This window comes from Malurus melanocephalus, unplaced genomic scaffold (assembly GCF_030028575.1).
Source record: "Malurus melanocephalus ecotype Western Australia unplaced genomic scaffold, MMel_1.1 scaffold_38, whole genome shotgun sequence".
Classification (NCBI taxonomy): Eukaryota; Metazoa; Chordata; class Aves; order Passeriformes; family Maluridae; genus Malurus; species Malurus melanocephalus.
The window spans coordinates 2,901,953-2,928,353 of record NW_026623270.1 but is presented as its reverse complement, the minus strand read 5'-3'; the positions used below and the strand labels follow the sequence as shown (position 1 = coordinate 2,928,353).

Below are 26,401 nucleotides of genomic sequence, written 5' to 3'. Positions count from 1 at the left end.
ATGTTTTTCTAAAACAATCACTGTATTGCTTAAAATGCTAAATTCCTGAGTTTCACTAGTATGTTAGTTCTACTAGTAGCTTACTGATAGCCTTTTGAAAAGACACAAAACATGTTTTTTCTCCTCCAGATGTAATGTCAGGTTTTTGTCAGTGTTATCAGCTGCTCTGAGTGTACAGCATCATTAAAGAAAAGCACTGCATGCATGTTGTCATTTAATGTACATCTCTCCTTAGGAGACTGTTGGTCTACCTAAGCATTTGGCTGCCTGCAGGATTTTCCAGAGATTTCTTTTCCTGGAGATATCTGAGGGGCTTCTTCTCTTGCCGAAAGCTGGAAACCCCAAAGTAACTGAAGAAATCTTACGACACATTTTCTGCTTTGGCCTTATCCTTCACAAAGACCAAAATATCTAAAAGGAGGAATATATTTTGAGTTTATTCTGAGCAGCATGGTTTAACAGAGTTATTGGTGAAATCCAGGCCAACACTATTGTTCTCCATAGCTGAAGTTGTTTTTTTTCCTACCTAGCAATGCGTAGCTTTTTACATTGTAGAGCAAGAACAGTGGCTTATAGGAATCAGAAGAATCCCACTCAGGTATTGTAATGTTCCTGTTGCTCATTGTGCCCACACAGAAGGTTTAGATGCATTTTGCAGATGCTGATTTAATACTGCCATGTTCAGATTAGCCAAGATACAGGATGTGACCACAGGCATCCTGGTGCATTCACTGTAAATGTAACCTCATTTGTGTTTGTCAGTGTTATCGCACACTGTGTACTTTTCTAGGACATCATTTGTGCTTCTGTTCTCCCTGCAGAATCCTATAGAATTTCACTACCTGGATAAAAAAAGGTCTCCCAACTTTGTAGCTAAAGTAGGAGCAACAGCTCATTTTATAACCATCTTCTTGGCCTTCAGATTCAAATTCAATGCAGTTCTTTGGCTGGCATGTCCCTTAGGCCAGGTATCTGCGAGTGAGAAAGGAAGGAGTAAGGACTGAAGATCAATGCTGTGAGAGAGACAAGTTATTTCAGCCCATCTAATTTTTTTTCTTTAATTGTTGTTGCTTTGACTTACTTTCTTGGTTGCTCTCTTTACTCTGCCCTATCTTCTTCTAGATATCTTAATATTTTTGCTCCCCACCTCCCATCTCTAGGCTTCCCACCTAAAATTCCCTCAGAGAAACATTCCTGTCCGCCCGCCCTGGTTGCGGCCACTGCTTCAGCTGCCTCCTCTCCTTCCCGCTCTCTGGCTGCCAGGAGCTCCTGCGGCCAGCGCCGCGTCCTATCCAGCTTTTCCGTGTGCAGCTGCCCATGGTCGCAGCCTGGGAGCAGCCCCTGGATTGCCTCTTCGGTTAGGTCAGACAGGAACAGCTTTTGCGCCAGTGCTGGAGCACTGCGTGTGCTAAAATATGTATTAGTATCATATATATGTATATATTTTATGCTTCTACTGAAATTAAGAACAATAAAAAAATAGGCCGAGTTGGGTGTTGGTAATCTCTGTGCATCAGTTGCTGAGCAGATCCAAGGCTCAGCAGATAGGCAGTTTTGTATAGTTTAATTCAAATTATTATTCTTTCTCCCTTATTATCCTCCTATTATTATATTATTATATACTATATATTAATATATCTCCTATTATTCTTTTCTCTGCTCACGCAGATTCCATGAAATACCGTCATGAAATAAACGAACTGTCTTTAAAGCCACAATATGACAAGAGAGCACTTCTTAAAGCCACAATATGACAAGAGAGCACTTGACCCACACGCTTTATTTGGTAAATAAGCAGACGGAGCTGGCAGCCGGCGCTGCGAAGGCACCGGGTGCGTGAGCTGGGGGCACAGGCAAGTGACGGACCCCGGCAGCCCGGGCCCGGCCGGCGGAGCCGCTCCTCTCTCCGCCCCCGCCTGGGAAGGGGCTGGGAGGGAGCCGGCCAAGGCCACCCTCGCCCTATCGCCTCAGGGGGCGGCCCGGCCACGCCACCGCCCGCCCGGCCCCCGCGCTATCCTCAGGTGCCCGACTACGAATCCCCTGCTCGGGCTCCGTCCTCCCGCCCCGCCCGGCGGCGAGCGAGGGGCGGGACCGGCGCCGACTCCGCTTTCGCTCCGGCCGCGGCTGCCGCTCCTGCTCGGGATACCGCCGCAGCTCCGCTTCCCCGTCACCGCTCCGCTCCGCCGCCGCTCCGCTCAGCACCGCTGCTGCCGCCATGAGCGCGGACCCCGTCGTCTTCGTGTCCGCCGCCAGGACCGCCGTGGGTGAGAGGCAGCGGCGGGTGGCGGATGCTCCCGCCGGGGCCGGGCGGGTATCCGGGTGCTGAGCGCSTTCCTTCTGTGTCCCCCTTCCCAGGGTCCTTCAACGGCGGGCTGTCGTCGCTCCCCGCGCACGAGCTGGGCGCCGCCGCCATCCGGGAAGTGCTGCGCCGGGCCGGGCTGGCCCCCGAGGAGGTGTCGGAGGTGATCCTGGGGCAGGTCCTCACCGCAGGTACGGCACCGCTCCGCCCGCGCCGGGATCTCCCTCTCCACGGCCGCATCTCGCCGCGGTTCTCCCACTGAAACAGCTCAGGTTTCATCTTCCAGGACGTTATCCCTTGCCATTGGGAACACGGTTCCTTAACAAAGGACTTGCCCGACATCGTGGCTGCTTCTCCCATCTCCCAACGCTGTGGGTTACCGAAAGGATGTGTTTTTGGAAAGGATGTTGTGGGGGATAGTTCGGGTTGTTTTTTTTTTTTAATCCCTGAAGTAGCCAATAGTGTATGTGTGAATGTCAGTTTATGTTTTTTTTGTTAGAGCATCCTTCTTCTCACATTGGTCATATCGGCTCCTAAATTTAACATCTGAAGTAATGATAACTCAGAGATTTTATGAGCTAGTCCTGCATTTATGTTTATCTGGAAGGTTAACCTGAAAGATCTTGATGCCACTTGTTTGGAGACAAATATTTCGATTTAATGAAAATGGAGCTGGCAGGGATTGTTTGCTTTGAGCCAGCTCCTGCTTTTTCCAGGCTAATGTTTAATCAGCAAAGTCAAAGGCAGGTTTGTTTTTTAATTGTGGAGGAAGGAAATACATATTTTTGTCTTACTTAAAGATGATCCAGATTCCTCTACATTTTTAACTTGCTGAATGATGTGCTCTCCTTGTACTTTTCTTTGCATACAAAGAGCTTTGGCCTGGGGAGATGCAGGTGAAGACTCTTTTCTTTGAATATAGTGCTCATATTATCTCCATCAGGATCACAACAAAGACTGGAAGCTTTCAGGTCCATCCATGCATAATTGTGCTTTTGGTTTCCTTWTGAACTTTCAAGGAAAGTTAACTGCTGGCCATGTACAGAAGATGTCAAAAAGAAACCGTTCAGCAAGTAGCGATTTAAATGGGTTCTCATCTCGTACATACAACAGGCTAGGGCTGATCTGAAGTAGTGTTTCATCTGACCTGCCATCAGAAGCAGAGCTGCAGATATAAGAYTATCAGTAGCAGGTATTTATTGATCAGCAATATAAACAAGAGAGGCTCCTGTTTACAGATTACTGCTGGGTGCTTCTCTGTCCACCAGCTGAAAGAAGGCGTGAGCTCTACATTTTGGTGGAATTGTGGTGKTGTTATGGAAAGTGACAAGACAGACATTGGTTTTTTAAAAACAGACAAAAGAAAAATGCTGCCTGTTCCCACAGGTGCTGGCCAGAACCCTGTCAGGCAGGCCAGTGTGGCTGCAGGAATCCCGTACTCTGTGCCTGCCTGGAGTTGCCAGATGATCTGCGGGTCGGGCTTGAAGGCAGTTTGTCTGGCTGCTCAGTCCATTCTGACGGGAGACTCCAGCATCGTGGTCGCAGGAGGCATGGAAAGTATGAGCAAGGTAAAGCAGAGGATTACACTCGCATTGTGCTGGGGGCAAACAGCACGATGTTGAAACCCTGTGCTTCTGGGCTGGCACCTGGAGGCAGAGCAAAAGGGTCACTGTGCTTGCCAATGAATGTACACATGCAGCAGTTGACTTCAGTAATATGAACTTTTTTAAAAAAGGAGAAGGTCTCATACTGTAGCTACTGAAAAGGTGCCCTGCAAACACATACCACATTTAAAATTCCATTTTCATTTCCATCTAGCCCTGTTGCGGTGAATGATTTGCCTATGACAAGCTCACAATAGACAGATATTTTGTGTTGCAAGAAGCCCAAAGAAGGAATTGTTGAAAATGTTGTTGTTCCGCAAGCAATTAGAGCTTGGAAAGAAAGCAAAGCAGTTTTATTTCAAAGTGTTCATCCCAAAGCTGTGTTGAGGAATGGTTCTGAGCTGGTGATGCCCAAGAAGGGGATGGCCTCTTCTGCCAGGGCTCAGCTGCCTGTGCTGAGAGTGATGTTGACATTCACTGGCAGCAGAGTACAATGGGGAACTACCTGGAGCAGTCGAGTAGTATGGGAGAGCCACAGCCATGTGGCCCCAGGAATGATAGATTCAGTCTGTGGAGAGGAAACAACACATGCTGCATGGTGAACTGCTACCAGGGGAATGCAGAGGCCAGATGGCATGCCAGCTGGCTGGCTSTGAAGGGACAGGCAGAGCGGGCAACTGGGGAGACTGCCAGGATTTGGGATGGGTACTCTTGGCCCCCAGGCAGGGGTCTGTCTCTTCAGTGGGGTGGCTCTATTGTGCACTGGAGATGCAAACATCTGACTCCTTTCAAAATACCCTCTTGCAGGCTCCTCATGTCATTCACATGCGAGCTGGGGTGAAAATGGGAGAGGCTTCCTTGCAGGATACTATAATCCTTGATGGCCTTACAGATGCTTTTTATCAGTATCATATGGGCATTACAGGTAAGTGATGACAGCCCATAAAATGAAATAGTCAACTGGGGAGGGGGAAAGAATTCACTGACAGGAAATTTTAGAAATCTAAAGTTACAAATAATGTAATGTTTCAAGCTGTCCTTATGCTCTAGTCGTGAAGAAKAAAGAAAGAAATCTGTAATATTGAAGGTATTGTCCGTTTTTTTTTTCTAAAGCTACTGTTTTGGGTTTTTTTTCTATCTGAGCTAATCTCTCTGCATCTCTTCTACATCTGAGAAATYTAATTTCAGGAAAAAAATAATCCCTGTATGTAAGTGCAGCATGCAGCAGCACAGATTTACAGTGTGGGGCAGTTATATAAAGTGTCCTGTGGATATGTGTGGTCCTTCCAACTTCAGGTTATTGCACCCTGGATGGGATGGTCAGCCAACTTGCTTTTCTAGACCTTGCTTATGAAACAGAGTGACTTCAGAGCTCTTCCCTCTTCTGAAGTGGCTGTAGAGAGATCTGAGCATAATAATTCAGAGAAGCAAAAAAACCACAAAAGCTTGTTTGCATTTGTATTAAATTTGATATAATATATGGGAGGAGATTCCACATAGAAATTTTCACCCTTAAGAGAAAATATAGTAGAGAATCATGAATAAACAAAATGAGGAAATCGGAATGAAATCTGTTCAACAAACTCAGCTGCTTGCTACAGCAAACATTAATGACCTCATTTGTGCTTTCAATTTTGCAACTTAAAAATTTTGGCATTTCCTGATGCCAGTTTGCATTTTGTTCCCGTTTCAGCTGAAAATGTGGCCAATAAGTGGCAAGTCAGCAGAGSAGAACAAGACCAACTTGCTGTACAGTCACAAAACAGGGCAGAGGCAGCACAGAAAGCTGGCTATTTTACAAAAGAAATTGTTCCTGTTCTTGTACCTTCTAARAAAGGTAGGTATGAATGGATGATGGGAGCAGATTTTAAGGAAAAGATCTGTTTTCTACTGTGTGTCCTGTAATCAGTGGATAGTTTCCCATTTATACAGGCTTTTTATAAGCATGTAGCCTATTGCTCTCTYTYTCAGCTTTCAGTGKTTATATTTTAAGTAAGAGGAAGCAATGCAAATGTGGAATATATCAACATAGCTCTCTGCAAATATTATCACTGTGTATTATTGGAGATAGAATAACTACCTAGACAAAGCACCAGCTTAACATAGGCTTGGATATGGTACCAGAATCAATGTTTTTTATTTTGTTAAGACTCGCGCTGCACCAAACTTTAAAAAATCATGTTGATCTTGTTCACCTAGTAAAATACACAGTGACAGTAATTAGGTTTACTAGTTAATTAACTAGGTCAGGTTACATATATTTGGTATGCTTCTCTTTAGGTCTGTTAGGGATATAAATAGACTTATTACCATGCTTGAGCCAAAGGTCTGTTTCCAGAGCAGGGGAATTCCTCAGTTTCTGGTAATGTAGATACAAAATCTGAATTTTCCAAAAAGAAATCAMGAATTGGTTCAACATATCCATTGAATAGACCCTGCAAAAAAAGTCCTGGCATTAAGCTGGTTACAAACCAATGAAGGGCTTTCATGATACCAGTTTTTAGATGACAACATTTAATGACACTTSACTATGCTTTGTAACAWGTTTACTAGAAGTATAATTTGAAATATAGCYTCCTGCTGAAAGAAAAGCTATTGGGTGAGGCACAGCAAGAGCAATATGGTTTTTGCACAGCTGGACAGTATTTTAGCTGCTACTGTTTGTCTTAGAAAACCTGAGCTGTCTGCCCTGCTAGCAGGAGCTGGAGGGTTGCAGCAGTTTGTTAAACTGCCTTGAGTTGGAAGCTGTCTCTGACATAAGAATGCCTTGTTGGTTAAAAGGAATATGATGTATATTCCTACTCAGCCTGTTGTTTTTGCTGTCTTTCTGTCCAAGATGTGTGTGTGTGTGTGTGTGTGTGTGTGTGTGTGTGTGTGTGTGTTATTACACCCTCCAGTGAGCATAATGCACTGTTTTGCAGGTCCTATAGAAGTTAAAACAGATGAACACCCTCGACATGGAAGCAATTTGGAAACAATGGCAAAGTTAAAGCCCTGTTTCCTGACAGATGGAACCGGGACAGTRACAGCAGCTAATGCTTCAGGTTGGTCCATCTGGCTTCAATGAAATGGAAAAGAACAGTAGCTGCTTGTGGCGCAAGGCAGGGTCTCTGGGAGGGGTGTGGCTGCTGTGTGTTTACCCCTGAATGTGTTTTGCAGGAAATGGGAATGTATTTGACAATGTAGATAAAATTCCATTTTAGATGCAGATACAGTGGAGGATTTCTTTACAGAGTTGTCTTTTGTTTTCTTGTTTCCAATGAAAAAATACAAGAGTTGGGAGTAAACAGCAATATTTGATAGGCTGGAAAGGAACGAAAGTACATCCTTTCTTTTTAAAACTAMGGGTTTCTGATACTGCAGGTCTGGACAATGGAAAACTTAACGAATCATGTTTGAAAATTTTACTCATATGGAATTGCCACAAGCAGCTTTTAAATTTCTTCCTTTGTCCTTATGCTGCCCCTTCCAAAGCCTGCCTAATAAATCTTACGTACTTGATTTTCTGATTGTACTTTGATTCTTCAACCTGCTGCTTTCCAAACAATCACAAAGGTGTCACATTTACAGCAATATACAGTTTCAAGTGTTTGTGGCAGAGAACAGACTTGGCTGATATGAACAATACTGACGTAAACCAATAAATGATTTGTGATTTTTGTTTTGTCTAAATTATGATCTTAAGCAAGCAGGAAGAAGTGGTACAGTAAAAGCCATAAAGCTCAACAAACATACAAGTTGTTTGTYATTCCACAGGTCTAAATGATGGAGCTGCAGCTGTTCTTCTAATGAAGAAATCAGAAGCTGCGAGGAGAGGACTTATGCCATTGGCTCGGATTGTATCTTGGGCTCAGACAGGTATAGATCCATCTATAATGGGAGTAGGGCCCATTTCAGCAATAAGGAAAGCTGTAAGTAATCGCTTATCTATCTATGTATCTGTTATATTTAAACCCTTGCTTGTAATTGCTTTTCATTTTCTGACCATGTCTTGGTTTTRTCCTGTTCTAAAGAAAACTTAGTAGAAAAGAATGTAAATTAAGTTTAAAAAAGACTCAAAATAGTGTAGTATATAAAATCAGGATTCCTAGTGCTMCTAGGCTAGTGCCTACTCATTGGAAAAAGAAAATCCAAATGTATAGRTGTATGAATGGACTTCAGAGCACAAACTAGTCAGGTTTGTGGAATGGTACCCAGATAACCTAGGAGGCTAAAGATCAAATTTCAGGGATGTGTGTAACTAACCTAATTCAGGGATGATTTGGTCCTGCCGTGCTAGGGTTCTGATGCTGTATCTGGCCAGGTTAATTTTCAGATCATTGCCTGATTGTATTTGCAATAGTACAACTCTGAGAGAAGGGCTAGGGAGTGCCATCTGCATTAGCAAATGGGATGGTGCCCTTTTTGTTTCGGTTTGGCCCGTCAAAAGGTTGGAGCTTACAAAATGGATTCCTTTCAGGTGAAACTAAACAGGAAGGTGTATTCCAAAACCACATCTAATGTGCTCAGACCATTGCTGCACCCATTGATGTGCTCAGTATTCAGTCCACAGAACAAGGTTCTCCCTGCYCCAGTAAGCATCCCTGCTGGTACCACAGTRCTTGCTAATACACACTTAGCCCATGGTAGCTCCAGCTGATTATTTGTTAAAACTTACTTATGAAATTGAGCATGAGAAGAGCTCTTGTACAGCTAAGAACAGCTTTGCTTTAATATTCCTTATTTTTTTTAATACTGTGTAAAGGCCTTGTTTTGTTCACCTCTGAAATGTCCTGGCAGTGTGGAGGTCTGACTTGAACTCACCYAAGCTCTGTGGCTTTTGATAACAAAAATCAGAACTGTAATGCTAAAGCTTTTTCTTATCAGATCTCAAACTGTTCTTTTAAATGAAGAACGCTGTTACCGCATACACAATACCGAGTTTTAGTTTAAACTGTAGAACAGACAAATGRTTTTTAACAGTACCTAGAAGTATATAGGTACTACGAAAAAGGGCACACTACTCATTCATAGAGCATGGTGCTAATAATGCCAAGGTTGTGGGTTCCATCTCCATATGGGCCATTTACTTAAGAGTTGGGCTTGAAGATCCCTATGAGTCCCTTCCAACTCAGAATATTCTGTAATTCTGTGCTTAAACTTTGTAATGTGTGTTATCAACTGTTCACACCCTCCATATATAATGTTCATCACTTCAGAATTGTATAGTAGCATTTTATAGTAAATGACTATGTTATACATTTAGTGTTACAATAACCATATCTTAAGTTTTTCCCAGAAGAATGGGATACTCCACACTGTCTTCACTTTATTTAGGAAAAGGCCCTCCTCGTTGACTATAGCCTCGAAGGTAYACCAGTCTGACTAGCTTAGGTTGTGAAATATCAATGCTGCTGATTCTGCTGATAAACCATTGTTGTTAGAAACAAAGTGAGTGCAAGTGAAAATGTACCTATGTGAAACAAGCCTAAGCCTGTACTAGAGTAGGCAATTGCATCACAAGAGTTTCTCAAGTGAAAACATGAGCCAAACCATCTCCCAAAATAGTCACCTCTCAAAAGCTTCAAGTGGCAACTTCCAGTGTAAAGGTGGGAGAGACTGTACAAATTAGATGTGGCACTGATCACTAATGGTCGACACTTCACTATTTCCCATGTAAAAGTCTCTGATAACTAGAGAGGCCCTAATGGAGTTAGACTATGTCCCGAAAAAATTGCTTTTAATCTGTTAAAGTTTGCTTTTTAATCCAGTGCTTGTTTAAGTAAGGGCACCACCACCACTACATGAGTAAAATTAGTTAAGATTTTTGTGAGCACCCAGCATTATTACAGCACTTTGTACTAACTTGTCTGATGCTGAAGTTTTGTCTGTCGTCTTCAAGAATTCTGTCATCAATGCTGGCTATAAAAAAAATTGTTTTCCTTCAACTTTTTAGAAGTGGTAGCTTCTAAATCCAATTCAAACACAGTTTATCTAATGAAAAGTTTCTTCTGGTACTAAGACCTGAAAGATAATAAGCTCCTATTCATTTTCTCAGGTTGACAAAGCTGGCTGGACTCTGGAGCAAGTTGACCTGTTTGAAATTAATGAAGCCTTCGCATCGTTATCTGTTGCAATATCAAAAGAGCTGAAAGTAAATCTGGAAAAGGTAATGAATTTGTTGGCTGACATGAGTTTGCCTCCTGTAATTCAAACTTGTCCCTGTGCATCTGGATTGTAAGGATCAGCACAGCTCTCTTGCAATCACTTGGCAATGACTTTGGTGAAAGCAAACCAGCTGGGAGCCCCAACAGGCATTTCCTCACACTGCTCTGGCCACTAGCTTTGTTAGTAGGCACTTTCCCAGCTGAGCAACTTCCAGTGTTGTTGCAGTGGAATTTTATGCAAATCTAGGCAACCACTCGAGCATACTTGACACGGAATTTGAAATTGCTGCTACAAATACAAGTGTATTTGTCACAGTATTCTTTCAGTGATGGGAAAAAACATGGCTATTTATTACTTTCCCCTCCCTAAATTCACCTCAGTTATCTTAGGAGTGAAGATAAGGCCCCTTTGGAAAAAAACACCAATTATTACTAGCTGTTCTCATGTCCACTTCTCTCATGAAATGGTCTTTGTGGTTTCAAGCTCACACACAATCAAGGGCTAAATCCCACTGAAGTAATTTATGCTGAAAGTCAGCTAAGGTATTTAAATGTTCTTGACTGTATATATTGGCTTTTTTTTTTTTTTTTCAGATCAATATACAAGGTGGAGCTATTGCTCTTGGCCACCCTCTGGGCGCCTCTGGTTGTCGCATCCTTGTAACCCTTCTGTATGCACTGGAACGAACGGGTGGAAAACGTGGTGTTGCTGCTCTCTGTGTAGGAGGAGGAATGGGAATAGCCATGTGCATTGAGAGATGAGTATGAGGGAACGAATGAACAGCTAGKGTTAACTAGCTTTGAACATTTTACTAATAAACTTCTAATCACAGAACTCACATTTTGTTTGTCTAAAATGAAACAAGGGTACACCACTACTTTTTGATACTCAAGCACTGACTTCACAAAGAGGTTAGTGGCTATTGCAGGCACTCTAGTTAACAAACACTAGATCACRTCATGTCACTGCAAGGACCAAGCTTGCTTTCAAAAATTAGTTTTATCACAAGAAAATAGCAGCAACATTCAACCACTTGTTTTATTAACATTTGAGTTGTAAGAGTGGGAAGTGTAAGTGAAACAAACATAAATAAAGCCTAAGTTATTCTTCAAGTGCTCCAGACCGAACTGCATCCTCATAGCACCCTCCTTTCTCTTCTTTAGTTTCAGGGTGCAGTTTAATAAGGTCATCAATTCGAAGAATAGTAATTGCAGCTTCTGTTGCAAACTTGAGGCTCTTAGTTTTGACCATGGTTGGTTCAAAGACACCAGCTTGCTTGTTATCACGAGGTTTKCCATTGATCAAATCAAGACCAATCCTGCAAAGAAGGAATGTTGTCAGATGGAGAGGGAGAAACAGCAGAAATACAGCTGGGAGTATGCTGTGTAACTACTTCATTACAGCAATACATACATATGACTGAAGGGCAGGGGTAGAGGAGTTCACTGATGACATAAGATTCTTTTTATACTATGCAAATCATGGTTCAGTAAACTGGGAGAACAATTTTCCATCTCGGTCATCAACCCACATCACTTTTACTAGCCTTCTAACAGACAAGATACTTGCCATTTCAGATTTTTGCGATCTGGGTTAACTTGAGCCTCGTTGTGGAATGCTCTCAACTTTGCAACAAGATCTGTGGCATCCTGAGCGGCATTTACTGCCAATGTATTTGGAATTACTAAGAGGGATCTTGCAAATTCTGCTATTGCAAGTTGTTCACGTGATCCCTAGAAAGAGGAAAAATATTTTTAAACCAWGAGCTACAAGAGAGGAAAAAATACAGCCATGATCAAGAACAGCACTAATAGGTAGGGGTTTTCACATGCAAAACCGGTGTTTGGGTCAAAGAACCATAGAGTCTAATTATCAGAGAAAGAATTAACTCATATCCTCCATTTTCAAGAACCCTCTTGGATTGTGTAAGGTGATTAGGTTTTCACGAACCACAGAAATTACTTCTAGTAGATAGAAAAAAAAAACTTGGAGATTCATTATCCTAGTCAACACACAGACACCACTGCTGCTTTGTGCAAGCCTTACCATGCTGGTTGCATAATTTTCAAGATATATTGAAAGTGCTGCCTCTACAGCACCACCACCTGGGACAACAGACTTGGATTCCAAAACCCTTTTGACAACACAGAGAGCATCATGTATAGATCGTTCCATTTCATCACACATGAAGTCATTGGCTCCTCGTAAGATAATTGATGCTGAAGTACGAGCTTTTGTACTAAGGAAAAAAGGAATCAGAAGTCAGCTGTGTTGAACAGAATTTAAATTAAACCTCTTCTTGCTAAATTTTTTCTTCTGAAGCTAAGTTCAGCTGTGCCTCTTTCTTTCAACATTTAAAAGAAAATCTKAACATTGTTATGCCCCCTTATGAGATACATACATTGTAACTTACTAAGTCAACCTTTTAATTTCAAACATGAAATAAACTAGTTTGAGTTTTAGTCTTTTAAAGCAAGCTACCTGTCAAAGTATGATGACAACATGTTTTCCTATCAAAGAAGGGAAAGTATATTTAGGTTTTACAAAGCACTCCTTTTGCAAAGGAGTAAGCTAATGACTCTCATGTAAGCTAATGACTGCCAATGTTATAGAATGGGCTGTCACCATGTACCTGACACAAATGCCATGGGCAGTGCATTGCATTCACACAYAAATGACACTACAGGAACATGAACACCCAGAAATATTGAAGCAGTGGGAAAGTTATTATCCAAAGTATGTTCTTGTTAAATTAACTGCTACTCAAGTCTTCAGGTACCAGACAGCAGTGACACCAGCACAAGTGAATGCTGTCTTTCACTACAAATGGAAAGATTTAGCTTGCACCTCTTTATTCAGATTAAATTATTCAAGATGGTACCTCTTTCCGTTCACTGTCTGTAAAGGGAAGCCAGTGTAGAAACATTTGTTTATAAACAAAAATCTAAGTAAATCTGTCTAGCAATCTGATCATGTCATGCACTGTGGCTGACAAAGAATGTCCAGCTCCAGCAAGAGAGATTAAATACTGATACTTTMACCTCTAATTCACACTGGATTTGTGTAYCCTTTCTCACATGTGTAACTAGTCTGACCACTTAGATAGCATKAAATAAATARATGGGATTTTATCTYTAATTTAGCAGAGAACATATACAAAACATGAGTATTTTTAAAAGATCCTTACTTCTTGATTAAAATCAGCTCATCATCACAGATTCTCTCTTGAATCACCTCTTCTGCCTGTCCCAGCATTAATGCCTCAAAACTCTCCTCACCTTCAAGGTTTGCAAGGGTTGAACATACAGTTGCTTTAACAAACAAACAAGAGTGAAGTTAGCATTTAATTCCAGCACATCRTTCTTTGCTCACTTCCCAGAACAGGCGTATAGGAAGAAAAACAGAAATAAAAGCTGGGTTAAATAGATTTTTCTTAAATAGCACTTCTAGCTCTCCGGCAGCAATTCAGTATTTCAGTTTATAACTGAAAYTGACTGCTCCTTTTGTTCAACATTTACAGGACTTCCTTCTTCACAGTGGGTAGAAGTTCTCATGCTTTACCATAATGAAAATGTTTTCTTCCAAATTTAAGAACTGACAAAAATGTATACAGGACCAGATTTTTTTTTCCAAATATGTCTTTAGGGATTTAGGAGTTCTTCGTTTGTCTTAAACTAACTGAACAATGTACTTAACTGTCTAAACAGAGGCTTATGAATGAATGCATAATAAAGACTTCTAAATAAATACAGATTATGGTTCCCATTTCCACAAAAGGCCAGTTTTCACAGTGCAAGGCAGCTTTTTCCCCCACTGTGAATATTCAGCTATCAAGTCTTACACTAGTCATCTACTTTGACAAAGGTCACTTAAAAGCAGCAGTAAAGTTAGAAAGAAGTAGCTCAGCTTTACTCATCCTGACCTTGAATGTTAAGAAGCCCTATTTTAAAGATCAGTAACAAACAAATACCTAACAACAGCTTCTACATTGAAGAGTGAATTTATAAACCAGTTATTCAGACATACCTCCTGATGCCTTTGCAATGCGCTTAAGGTCCTTTTTTACAACYCTTCGTACTGCCATAGCTCCAGCATCAACGAAGTATTTCAGACACATATCATCAATACCTCCAGTGGTGAGAATAACATTGGCACCAGTGGCCAGAATCTTCTGGATTCTTTCTTTGGTAATATCTGACTCTCTGCGAAGATAAATGTCAAAGACACAAGAAGGTATTAAAAAGTACACCTTCACATCCTGTCAACCCATTTCCTGAAACCTTAATGCAGAGTTCTGCAAGAATGGACCACAGCACAAACATACTTGCATTTCTTGAAAACTGACTTAATGCTAGTTCTGCTTCTAGAAATGAAGACTTCTTCCATGGTATTGTTGGAAAATGTTAACATTCAGAACAATTTTTTTACCTYTTGCACTCAGCCCAAATCACATTGAGCCACCTCAACTAAAGAGACCAAATCAAGCCTGTGAAACCCCACTGCCTCAGTTATTCAAGCTTCCACACACCTCTGCCTTATCTGATCCAGCTTCTCGGGGTCTGAGATAACAACCTGAACACCAAGCTTCATTTTTGCTTTCTGCAGGCTGAAGTCAAGGCATGCAATCTTTGCATTAACTATTCTCTTGGTCATACCTGATAAGGAAAAATAAGAAGGATTTGTCAAATCGAGTTAACAGAAGGTAAGTTAGCATTAGAGATTAAAATTAACATTATTTTCACATTTCAGATTTCTACTGTTTGCTTCTCTACCTCAGTTCTGCCCTAYTGCAGAAAAACAGCAATAAAGACCTTCCTGTAACGTTACCTTCTGACATACCCTGTCCCCAAAATGTGAATGGCCATGACAATCTGACCTATCAGTCTCACATCCTCTAACCTCATCACAGCACAGCTCTGCTTGTAACTGTTGCCCACAAATCTGGCACTGTCTTCCCTTAAGGGAAGCGTTACAGTTCCACCAGACCATAGCACTACCTCGATGACACTGAGCTAGGGAAACTACACCGACTTACCAACACTTTGTGATTCACTCCTAGCTGGCAGACTCTAGTCTAAGAAGCACTGGCAAAGTGCACTACTTTTTGTTGTTGTTCAATTGTGCTGGAACTGAAAACCCACATGATGTGCAGTGAATACAGCCAGKAAGAAGAGCCACACAGAAAGATGAAAAGGACTGAGTTGACACAAAGATGCAGGAAACACAGCGTGTTCTTACCCTGTGAGCCCACCACACAGTTCAGCGCGTAACCGTTCACAAGAATGCTCTCTTTCTGGCTGCGGCCATGGGCCTTCAGAACATTGACTGAGTTGATTGGGTACCGAGCCTGACCCTTCTGGTCTGTGTATTTAACTGCCAGTGCAGCATCCACCACCATGTTAGCAAAGAAATCGCCATCACTAAAAGGTTGTTAAGGTTAAAGCTGGAGAAGAAAACTAGTATTATGCTTAAGAAAAAATTGTAAAAAAAAACCCAAAAAACCCCAAACAGAAATAAGTGACAGTGTCCAAACTAAGTTTCCAAAAAAGAACTTCAGAAAGGCATGGAAGTGCTTTCTGCGCAAGAGTGGTCTCTACCACTGTCTTAAAGGAATGATTAATTCTAAAAGTTGAAACACTGGTATGAAAATTATGACAGACAAACATGATGCCTGCATTTTATGTACCTTTCATTACTGAAGAAAAATACACATCCTATGTTCAGTCTGCACAAAAGCTAAAAATGCAGGTTTTTCTGTACCTATGGAGTAAAATTTAACTTTCTTTCCTCACTTCACTCCCCAGCTACTTCTGCAACACATTCTTCCATTCACACAACTCTTCATTTAGCCTCCCTACCAAGCAACACAACTGTTAGGAAACAATATCCTTTTAAAGCTATCATTATACACCAAACTAGATTTAAATAAATTGGAAGASTTTGAATGTGCTTTCCCATACCAGGTCATAATATCTGTAATAAAAACCCTGTAACAGGTAATAAAACCCCTGTTACAAACACAAGAGCTTCGATACTGTATCATTTCATAAAAACTGCTGCAAAGAGTACTCCAGCCTAGCTACTCAAGCTCTCTAGTCAACCACTCTCACTTCACTCACTTGATCAAGTTAAAGGATACACTCCTATAATTTTTGAGGACATTGATGTTTTAGCAGCATTAATTAGGCACTCCCTGCCCAATTCATCTGTGTTAATAACAAGATTTTCATTGATGTAGCGAACAGCTTCCCTGTAAAATAAACACAAATACACTGGTAAGAACCATCTGCACATAAAGACAAAAACTTACACGTTTTCAGCTCTTCTAAGTGCTACCTCATAAAACAAAGGATTAAACTCAATCTCCAAGGACAGTAACATGACTGTCATTCCATCACGTGATTACAGAAATACGATTTAAAAAGAAAAACACAAGAAAACCCAAACCAAACCAACAAAAGCCCCACCATCCCTGCAACAAACCACCATATTCCACTTGGCACCACGAAGTCACGGCACTAATGCAGTCACAAAATACAKAAATTCCACTGTATCAGTTTCTTACTTGCAGGCAAGTCGGTATCCACCAATAATAGAGGTAGGATGAATTTTCTGTTTCACCAGCTCATCTGCRTTTTTGAGAAGTTCTGCAGCAATAATTACCTGTTTGAAATACAAACACAAAATATGTGCATTCCACATCAGCAAAGTAACTACTTTTTGCAACACAGAATTAAAAAATGTCTGACGTGAGGTGAGAGCCACCTGATTCCAACCCCCACCAAGGTGTCTATCAAGTTTCAGGTAAGTTTTCAACACTCAGTGTCCTTGTTCATTGTTCATTTTTGTTTCTCCCAGTCGTTAAAAATTAAAAACCTGAATTCAGCATTTACCATCAACCTTCAAGGAAAAATCAATAATGAAACAGAAATAGGAAAATTCCCTTCCAGAGTATCACTTGCATATTGAAACTAGCAAAAAAGCCTCTAGAAAAATACAAAGTCTAAACACTGATTTGATATAGGTGCCTGTAAAACTTGCTACGTACCACTGAGGTGGTCCCATCACCAACTTCTTTGTCTTGCAGGTCTGCCAGCTCACAAAGGACTTTTGCAGCAGGATGTTCCACTTCTAGCAGTTTCAGAATGGTTGCACCRTCATTAGTAATGGTTACGTCCTAATTTTCAGAAATCCAATGTGACTATGATGTACATTTCTATTACACTTTCACTGTTGTGCTTCATAASATTCATACAAAGGGAAATTAATTAYTCTTTKCAACTGTCTATAAAATAACTATTTATACCAAAATTTTTATGCATCTTTTTAACCAGGAGTCCTGGTCTAACAACAGAAATGTTACCAGTGCAGAATCTGCAGCTTCTTTTGATCAGAAAAGCTTCGTCAGCCTGCCTCCCTCCCTCCTTTCTTCCCTTCCCTTTACATTACAGAAACTCATTAAGCATTTTGCAAATACTGGATTAGTAGCTGTGAAATGACCTCCCTCTAACACAAGGTTTTATTACAGCAGCCTGCACAATGACAAACACCCTTAAATTACTTGAAATATTTCAGAATACAAAATATTGCTTAAAATTTTTTTAAGAGATTACTTGAATTTTTTTTTTTGTTATTTCTCCTAATGTGGAGACCAGGATATAGAAGTCATCATCTGTTAAACCCTATTTAAATGGTGAAACTGAGTTCTTGCAATCTGACCAGTACTTTAAGAGGTAACAAGAACTTACCTACAGAAAAGAAATAACTGTACCACATAAACTACCACAACAGATGAAACTAAAAYGATGTAACACAYATTACTTGATARCCAATTTTACCACAGCTCTCATATCCCTCTCAGAACCATGGGAAAAACAGGCACATGCACATTAGRCCTATGAAGCACACTAYGTGAAAGCACTTTTACACAGGAATACAAGTCCTCCTGACACTTCTTAAARTAATCTTACTTACCCCAATATCATCCACCAACATCTTGTCCAGACCAACTGGCCCAAGAGAACTCTTCACAATATTGGCAATAGCAGATGCAGCAGTAACTATTTAAATGAAAGAAAAAAAGAAAAAGTTTTATCTTTCTAACTTTAGGATGATTCTCAAGTTTAWAAGAAACTGTGCCAAGAAMCAGCAATTCAGGAACTTGACAACAAGTGATCTAATCTAGGATTACGTTTCAGGCTATCTAACCTTTACCTTTATCTTAMTTTGCTAGACTTGCTGCTACTAAAAAAATACTATTTSTGCCGAATCTCACTCTTCCCTCCTAGCTGGTTTAGCTACCTAAMCTGGCAAAACTGWCTGACCAGAAAAAGAATGCTTTCTCTGTSGTCTGSGTAAGATGGAGGACAGCACTTAGRTCAGAAGAGSAGYGGCATTYRCCTAGAAGGGGTTTGCAAGCACTGCTGCTTTTGACTGCTGCAAGCTGTGCCATGAGACTTCACTCTCATTTAGTCCTCAGTTCTGGACAGACAGAGAACAACAGCATCACCATATATCAATCACTAAAACATCTTTTAGTCCATATTAGGTCTGTAACCGAAACAAAACACTTCTTTCTGCAGCTAAGTCACYGAAAAGTGACCTYTGAGTTACTACTGAAGCAACACAAAGCTCTAAAATACTGGTTTGTTTATAGGTTGTTCTGCCATCTTCATATAGGAAAAAGATACAATCAACCTTTTCCTTCAGACCATGGCAAGTTTTTCTCTATCCCACAAGCATAGCCACTTAATCTAGAAATTGAAAAAGTGGTAGTATAATGGGAASAGTTATAACTCAGAGACATTCAAACACCSATTTCTTTTGCTTTGGAGGCGTAATGGCAGCTTTCTGSAAGAAGTAACGTTGTATCAAAGGTGCCAYTATCATGTGCAATTTCACTCGTGAATTAAGGTAGGCTAATTACWAGTGATCTGCCTAAAGTGCCTAAAGAGCTGCATGAATGAATCTGTTTCATCCAGAAGCAAGTCTTCGACGTCTTCCTTTGTCTTTTGTATACTCAGAATCTGAGATCAGTCTTGGAAYTTGCAGCCTTCCCCCAGGCCTTGGGGTACGATCCTAAGCAACGGGTAAGGTGTTTGAGAACCAGAGTTACAGATAGGAATCTCGAAGACGGTTCCCACTTTCGGAAGCAGGTTATTTTCCTGTGCTGGGCAGCGGAGACCTTCCCCGCTGGCCCTTCCCCTGCAGGATTCCCCGCAGGCCTTGCCGGCTCACGCCCTACACGGTCGGGACGGGACMAGCACCGTCCGTGCAGCAGCCGCCCTGCCGCGGGTGTTTACTGCTACCAAGGCAAGGGAGAGCGGGGAATGAGGGATCAGAGTCGCCACCCAGACTCCTGGAAGCTGCGCGGGATGGCGTGAGCTCCTCGTCAGCCTCCCTCCCTCCCTCCTTTCTTCCCTTCCTGCAGGAGCAGCGGCCCGGGACGGAAGGGATGTGTCGAGAGGAGCGGCTGTTCCCGGGCAGASCGGGGCGGGTGAGCACATGGCAGGGTGACCATGGCCGCGCCATGTTCGCTCCTTCCTGCCCCTCCCTTCCCCCCTCCCGCTCCTCCGGGCCCCGCCGGGGCGCSCCGCCGTTACCGTTCTGCGTGCGGACCGTGTCACCGCTGGTTCGCTCGCCGAACACGGCCAGGGGCCCCTCCATGGMCGACATCTTCCCGCCCGGGCGCGGCGCCACACGCACAGGGAAGGGACGGGAGGCGCGGAGCGGCGGGATGGCCGGGGCGGCGCGAGGCACGCTGGGAACGCGCCCCCCTGCGCGAGGGGGCGGAGGGATGGAGACACGCCCAGCGGGGGGCGGGGCCAACCCCKAGCCTGGCCAATCCCGAGGCGCGGCACCCCCCGGGCTAGAGCCGCGATTGGCCAGCGCGGCTGAACAAAGCCGGCGCGAGACGGGGCGGGGCCCGGGCCGCTTCCACGAGCTTCTAGAAGGTGTCGCGGGCTTGGGTGCGCATGCGCGCTGGATCCCGCCGGGGAGGGGGAACGGGCATGGCCGCAGGGATGATCCTTGCTGTCCAGCTGGGAAATAACCGGCTTCGGAAAGTGGGGACCTCGGCATTGTGTCTGTAACTGTGGTTCTCGAACRCGTTACCCACTGCTCAGGATTGTACCCCAAGTCCTGGGGGAAAGGCTGCAAATTCTGAGACTGATAACCAGGTTCTGAGATGGCAGAAGATGAAGCTGAAGAAGACCTGTTTCCTGGAGAAACTAAAATTCAAGCAGCTCTGATGATACTTTTAACAAAACACCTTTTATGAGAATTGCTCTAAGTCATGACTGAGATTCCACTTGATAATGACACCTTTGTATTGTTTGAAGGTCTCCAAGCTGTAACTCTTCCCATYATCCTACTGATACGGTTTAAGTCAAAGTTACAAGATGCTTATGAGGCCTATTGATTGAAAACTTTGTATAACCTTTTTTTTGCATATTATCAATATACACAATGTAATAGCTTTCAATATGTTATCAATAATAGACTTTTCATATATTGTTACAAGTTTTTATATAGGGTATTAGCAACAATACAGTGTACCAGCTGGATGTAATCCAGCCAGCTGGATTAGTGCCTGGAYAAAGTAGAAGCATAAATCAAAAAAGTTCTCTAGAAGTAGATGGGTAGATGCTATAGTAATGAATGGTAGAGAGCACTAATGAGAACTTGGCAGATGTACAAGACAGTTAGCTGAAAAATGAAATATGGAGACCTGGATGACTAGGAAAAAAAACATGAACATTACAACTGTGCATGCCCAGAAGACAAAGGTGAAAAATCCAACATGATGAAAATGATGGTCACTCATTAGTGGGAGACCCCGACAACCTCCAAATTGAGGATGATGCAGGCACACTTGCAGAACTGTGATATAATGTATTTCCATACCCATATATGGTGGTGGGAGTAGTGACATGATAATGTTACACCATGCTTACTGTATAAATAGGTGCCAATTTTAAGCAAAGGCAGGTGGGTTAGGAGGAGAGATCCCCCTCCCCTTCAATGCTACACCAGCACCGCAATAAACAAATACCTGCTCTATAGACACCAGTCTATGGGGTTTTATTTCTAGCCTTTTTSGGGCATCACTACSACTTTCCACTTTACCACTAGTGGGATAAACTTGCTACAGTCTGAAGGAAAAGTTTCAGCGAATGGTGGGGAGATGGGGAATGGGCAAGGGTCAGTATGGGCATGGAATGGGGTGTAGTTCTSTAGGGCACAGTGTGAACTGGGTCCTTGTATTTTGACAACAGGGGCCAGGAGTGACCTCCACAGTCAGACTTACGCCTGCCTCCTGCGGCAGTGTCCAGAATTTATCAGGCAGGTGGTGTCAGGGTCTCACCAGGCCTTCAGCCTACCTTCAACACAATTTGCTCCTAGATGGGTCGCTAAATGAATTTTCAGGACTACAGCAGTTAAATACAGCCCCAAAGCTGGGTTCTTGCGTGGTCATAACTTGCAGGAAGATGCTTGGAGAAAGCAAAGAAGCTCTGCTGTACCTGCATGCTGCAAGAGGTGATGGAAAGAAGCCTAAAATAGGATGATGGTAGTTGCTGAAATACATCTGTTTGCTCTGATGCCCGAAAAAGGCTTAAAAATAAAACCCCATAGACTGGTGTCTATAGAGCAGGTATTTGTTTATTACAGTGYTGGTGTAGCACTGGAGGTGAGGGGGATTTCTCCTCCTAACCCACATGCCTTTGCTTCAAATTAGCACATATTTATACAGTAAGCATGGTGTAACATGAACATTATCACTGCCCCCCCATACGCCCACCATACACCCATCACTATACATAGGCACAGAAATACATGATATCATAGTTTTACAAGTGTGCATGTGTCATCCTCCATTCGGTGGTCGCGGGGGACTCCCTCGAATGAGATACCATTTTCTTCATGTGGACTTTTMACCTTTGTCTTCAGGGCATGTGCAGTTGTGATGTCCATAGGTTTTTTCTAGTCCTCGAAGTCGTAATTTCCAGTTATTTTGCTGACTGCCCCGTGCTTCTGCCAAGCTCTCATTAGTGCTCTCTACTGTTGCTTGTTTATAGCATCTACCTGTCTACTTTCTTCAGAACTTTTCTGATTTATGCCTCTTGGYGATTTCACCTATCTGTGTACCAATCCAGCTGGTTAGATTACATGCAGCTGGTATACTATATGTTGCTAATACACTATTAAAAAACTTATAGCAATATATATTTAAGCTATCATTGATAATGTAGAGAAAGTGATTAGATTGTATTTTAATAATATGTAAAAAGTTATTACATTTTTATATTTATAACGTATAAAAGGGCTATAAAAAGTTTTCAATTAATAGGCCTCATAAGYATCTTGTCACTTTGATATAGACCATATGTATCAGCCCCCGAGTGCGTACATGGAAACTTGCTTTCTCTGCCGCRCCTTGCTCCCTCTTCCTTAGACCCATTCCAGGAAACACCGACCTAGTCTCTGGAGGCTGACATTTCCTAAAGCCCTTTTCCACGGGGAAGAGCTAAAAGATGATCCCACGACTTAGGMAAATGTTTTCTGCTCTATTCTATGAGCGACACACGGGCGGCCTTTCCCGGGGAGCTGGCGCTGGAGGCGGCTCAGCCGGCGGGACAGGAGCGTCTCGGCGCTTCCGCCTATTCCGGTGGCGGGCGGAATTCCCGCAGCCGCTTCCGCGGGAAGCGCCGCCTCTGTCGCATGGCGGAGCTCGGCTGTCCGTGAGCAGAGGGAGCGGAGTGGCGGCCGCTCGGGGCTGTGGCGGCCCCGGCTCCCCATGGCGCTGAGCAGCCGCCTGCTGCTGGCGGCCGGCGGGCTCCGTGCAGCGGGTAAGCTCAGGACTCACCGTGCCGGCCGTGGCTCCGCGTCCCCCGTGCTACCCCGGGGCGATCCCGCGGCCGGGTGTCCTGGCGAGGCTGCTGTGCCAAGGATGAAGGGTTTATACCTTGTTATTTGGTAGCGCTGTCCTTGGTTCCTTGTGTACTTCGTTTTCAGTGTTTTGTAAAGCCTTGGTCCTAGGGATCTCGTAATCGCGAATGCGTTTATATTTTATATCCGAGTTTGAAAATGGCGTTAACATACTTGCAGTTCACCTCATGAATTGTTGAAACAGGCTGAGGTCTTGTCATCCATCTATTAAATGTTTAAAAGAAAAAAGCAAGCTGATTTTGCCATGCTGATTTCTACATGGTGCCTTATTCTGTACTATATTTATTCTACTGTCTGCAATACATGTTGTTTTAATCTTTGGGATATTTTTTTCTACTCTCCCCACAAGGTCTTCGTTTTGCATCAACTACWGCCAGTCTCAAAACAGAGACCGAAGTGGACACAAGTGAAAATGAGATCGTTGCCCCAAACTTCACTAACAGAAATCCTCGGAACTTGGAGCAGATGGCCCTTGCTAGGAAGGAGCGTGGCTGGAAGACAACATGGCCAAAGCGTGAGTTCTGGCACAGGTGAGTCAGGAAGTCACTAACAGAAATGAAGACTCTAAAAGCAAAAAAAAAAAAAACAAAAAACAAAACAAAACAAACCCCAGAAACTCACTTACAAAATGTGCATTTTGGGTTGCTGAATCAAAACTGTCACGTTAGTGTTTCCTAATCAGCAGGTGTCTTCTGTGTTCAGAGAACAGGAGACTAGCAGCACATGAAAGTCAACATATGCAGTCAAGATTTCTCCATCTACTCTTAAGGCAACTGTAATGTTGCTTAAGCAACCACTTTGTAACTCAGAATTCTCTTAGTCCTGTGCTTACCATGCTGCCTTCTTTTATTTGAGGCAYCATTATAGTCTTTCTGGGGTTGTTTGTGGGGTTTGGGGTTTTTTTTTGTTTGCTTAGTTGTTTTGGTTTTTTAAAATTTGATTGTCCTCTGGAAAATAAGTTCACTTTCAGCTGGCATTTCAAAATCTTTGTTTTGTTCTTGAGGGGAGAATCACATCCAGTTTGGTCATATCAGGAAAGCTGATATTGTTTCAATGCAATCAGAAATAGTTGCTCCTAATAAATTCTCTGTTGTTTAATGTATAGATGTTCACCATGTACTTTCTGACCACTTGCTGTTTTCAACAAGTTGTTTCTTGTTGTGTCAGCACAAGCCTTTAAGGGACTGCATAGTGACCCTAAAGTTCCATTWCTGCTGAAGCAGTTCCCCTGATCATATATATACCTGTTCTGCACTGTGCAGGTGGACAGTGCTTTGTTTGGAGTGAATTTTGAGGCACTGTAAATGTGGCCCTGATTGGCGAAAAGTTTATCTTTGGAAGCCACTCTTCTGAGCTAGTAATAGGAGTTGTGTGAGTTTATGCAGGCTGACATCTGGGACAGCCACAAAGCTATGGCTGAAATGCAAAGAGTACATTTATTTCATTACCTTGCTAACTAGAGGATCCCAAAGCAGCACCCAGGCACACCAGACACACACAGGTGGGAATACAGGCACTTGGTCTGTGCTAGCAGGCAGTGGGCCTGCTGTTGGCACCTGCTGCTATTAGTGGGCATTTAGGTTTACCATCATGCTGTGGTCTCTCCTTGCTTTTTATTATCTCTGAGTTTTGATCTTCTCTCTCCCAACACAGGAGAGAGACAACACATCCAWGAGAGTGCCTCCAAGTCACTCCAAACACCTGTGTTMYCTCTTCACAGAGATTCTACTTCTYAAAACAGACAGAGCAWAWACAGCAGTAGGSATAATACATGGGATTTCCCACATGTTATTCTCCAGGCCTTGGCATCTCCAGCCGCAAGGTCACTTGAATGAATCCTCCTTGCCATTCTTCTGCTTTTAACTCTTTCCTCCCACCATGAGTCCTATTTTGTCTTAATAAGCAAAATAGTATGTATAACGTAATATAATGTAATGTGTGCATTCAGTTTTATTATATAAAGGGAGTAATTTAAACATTTGATTGTGTTCTCTGGAAAAGACATTATAATCCCGTGTTATTTCTTTCCTGCACTCAGATTACGGYTTGAGCGGACACAGCATTACGTAGAAGCCTTTGTCGAGCGCTCTAACGGGGATGTTGTGGTATCTGCCTCTACCCGAGAGTGGGCCATAAAGAGACACTTATACAGTCCCAAGGGAGTAGCTGCATGCAAGAACCTTGGCCGTGTAATGGCACAGCGCTGTTTGGAAGCAGGAATCAACTTTGTGAACTTTAAAGCCATTATCCCCTGGGAGCACCATTGTGACTCGGCAAGTGCCCATCTCCTTATTCCTTTGACCCTTTTTTCCTTTTTAGACATTAATTTTACTCTTTTCACTATTAATTTTCTTATGTGACTTGACAGTCCCTCCTTGCAACACTCAGAAAAGCAGCTTTGACAAGCTGCAGTTCCTGGCATTATGCTTCCATGAAGCTGTTAAACTCTGCCCCTTCATGTAACATGTCCTCACTGATACTTCACTATTGATGGCTTATTTTTTTATTTATTTGTGTCTATTTTTTATAMAAGATTCAGGAATTTGAGAAAGCTATGGAGGAGGGTGGTGTYGTTCTGCGTGAGCCACGAAGAATCTACCGGTAAAATGGAGACTGTTGGGAAGACTTTCCAAGGAACRAGGATCACTTCTTTAGGTTTGTGTACTGGTAGAGGGAAGGTCCAGAGATGGAAAAAGTTGGAATGTGTCATCTTATAATAAAATATTTTCAAATTTATAATAGTGTCATATTCTTTATTCTAAAATGATTAACACCTTTAAGGCTAGAATAAACTTACCACAGTTCAGCCTGACAGAATTTATTAATAATTCAACATCTAAAAAAATATATTTTATTTTTAATATTTGATATTGTTTATTCTAACCTGAATTCTGGAAATGCTTTGATACTTGATCCTTGTACACGTCAGTCTAATTTAGCAAAATGCAGACATGTGAATGTTGAGAACTGTGATAATGTGCTAATTTTGGTGAAAAGATTGAATTCCCTAACTCATCTTTGCAGCTTTCTTCCAGTCTTGAGATTCTAACTGCTTAACGACATAGATTCAGGGACACAGCACAAAAGGCAGCTGTAGGGAGTAAGAAGCCTGTTCTCTCCTTATGTGTCTGCCTGTTGCTTGCACAGGCCAGTGCTGTCAGCGTCTCTGCCTGATGGATCGGCAGAGCTCCCCAGCATGACCAGGCTTTGTAATCCCCCCACTGAGTGGGTTTGAACCTCTCTGACAAGCAGGTTCAAGGAGGCAAGCCTGGTCAGTGCAACTCCTGTCGGTATCCTGGTGCTGGATCTGCTGCCTCGTGTTTGCAGGTGCTGGGACAAGAGCAGTGAACGCCGCCGCTGTGTGCTGGGATTCAGCAGCATGCGGGGTGAGCCCGGCTCGGTT

General features: G+C 42.7%; 3 protein-coding genes and 1 non-coding gene across 5 annotated transcripts; 2 read left to right on the top strand and 2 right to left on the bottom strand.

Annotated features, from left to right (window-relative positions):
• Positions 1-2,044: 2,044 nt before the first annotated feature.
• ACAT2 (acetyl-CoA acetyltransferase 2) lies at positions 2,045-10,884 on the top strand. Of its 2 annotated transcripts, XM_057364435.1 has the most exons (9): positions 2,045-2,264; positions 2,356-2,490; positions 3,686-3,867; positions 4,711-4,828; positions 5,597-5,740; positions 6,825-6,947; positions 7,660-7,814; positions 9,941-10,051; positions 10,644-10,884. In XM_057364435.1, exons 1-9 carry the CDS (start codon positions 2,216-2,218, stop codon positions 10,809-10,811), a joined length of 1,185 nt encoding a protein of 394 aa, XP_057220418.1. In that variant the 5' UTR covers positions 2,045-2,215; the 3' UTR covers positions 10,812-10,884. The 2 variants fall into 2 exon arrangements, with proteins under 2 accessions (XP_057220418.1, XP_057220417.1); XM_057364434.1 differs by lacking the exon at positions 2,045-2,264 and having other exon boundaries at positions 2,271-2,490.
• A 186-nt stretch (positions 10,885-11,070) lies between these two features.
• On the bottom strand, positions 11,071-19,826 carry TCP1 (t-complex 1). The gene is made up of 12 exons (XM_057364433.1): positions 19,653-19,826; positions 18,025-18,110; positions 17,099-17,227; positions 16,616-16,713; positions 16,190-16,300; positions 15,289-15,470; positions 14,579-14,705; positions 14,077-14,252; positions 13,238-13,361; positions 12,097-12,289; positions 11,620-11,783; positions 11,071-11,368 (listed from the first exon to the last, which is right to left on the bottom strand). Exons 1-12 carry the CDS (start codon positions 19,723-19,725, stop codon positions 11,152-11,154), a joined length of 1,680 nt encoding a protein of 559 aa, XP_057220416.1. The 5' UTR covers positions 19,726-19,826; the 3' UTR covers positions 11,071-11,151.
• Positions 18,702-18,837, bottom strand: LOC130572631 (small nucleolar RNA SNORA29). Its single transcript, XR_008965238.1, has one exon. It is a non-coding gene; the product is annotated as a small nucleolar RNA SNORA29 (small nucleolar RNA).
• Positions 19,827-22,740: 2,914 nt separating the features above from the next.
• MRPL18 (mitochondrial ribosomal protein L18) lies at positions 22,741-25,738 on the top strand. The gene is made up of 4 exons (XM_057364432.1): positions 22,741-22,898; positions 23,348-23,528; positions 25,037-25,271; positions 25,532-25,738. Exons 1-4 carry the CDS (start codon positions 22,847-22,849, stop codon positions 25,601-25,603), a joined length of 540 nt encoding a protein of 179 aa, XP_057220415.1. The 5' UTR covers positions 22,741-22,846; the 3' UTR covers positions 25,604-25,738.
• Positions 25,739-26,401: the final 663 nt, after the last annotated feature.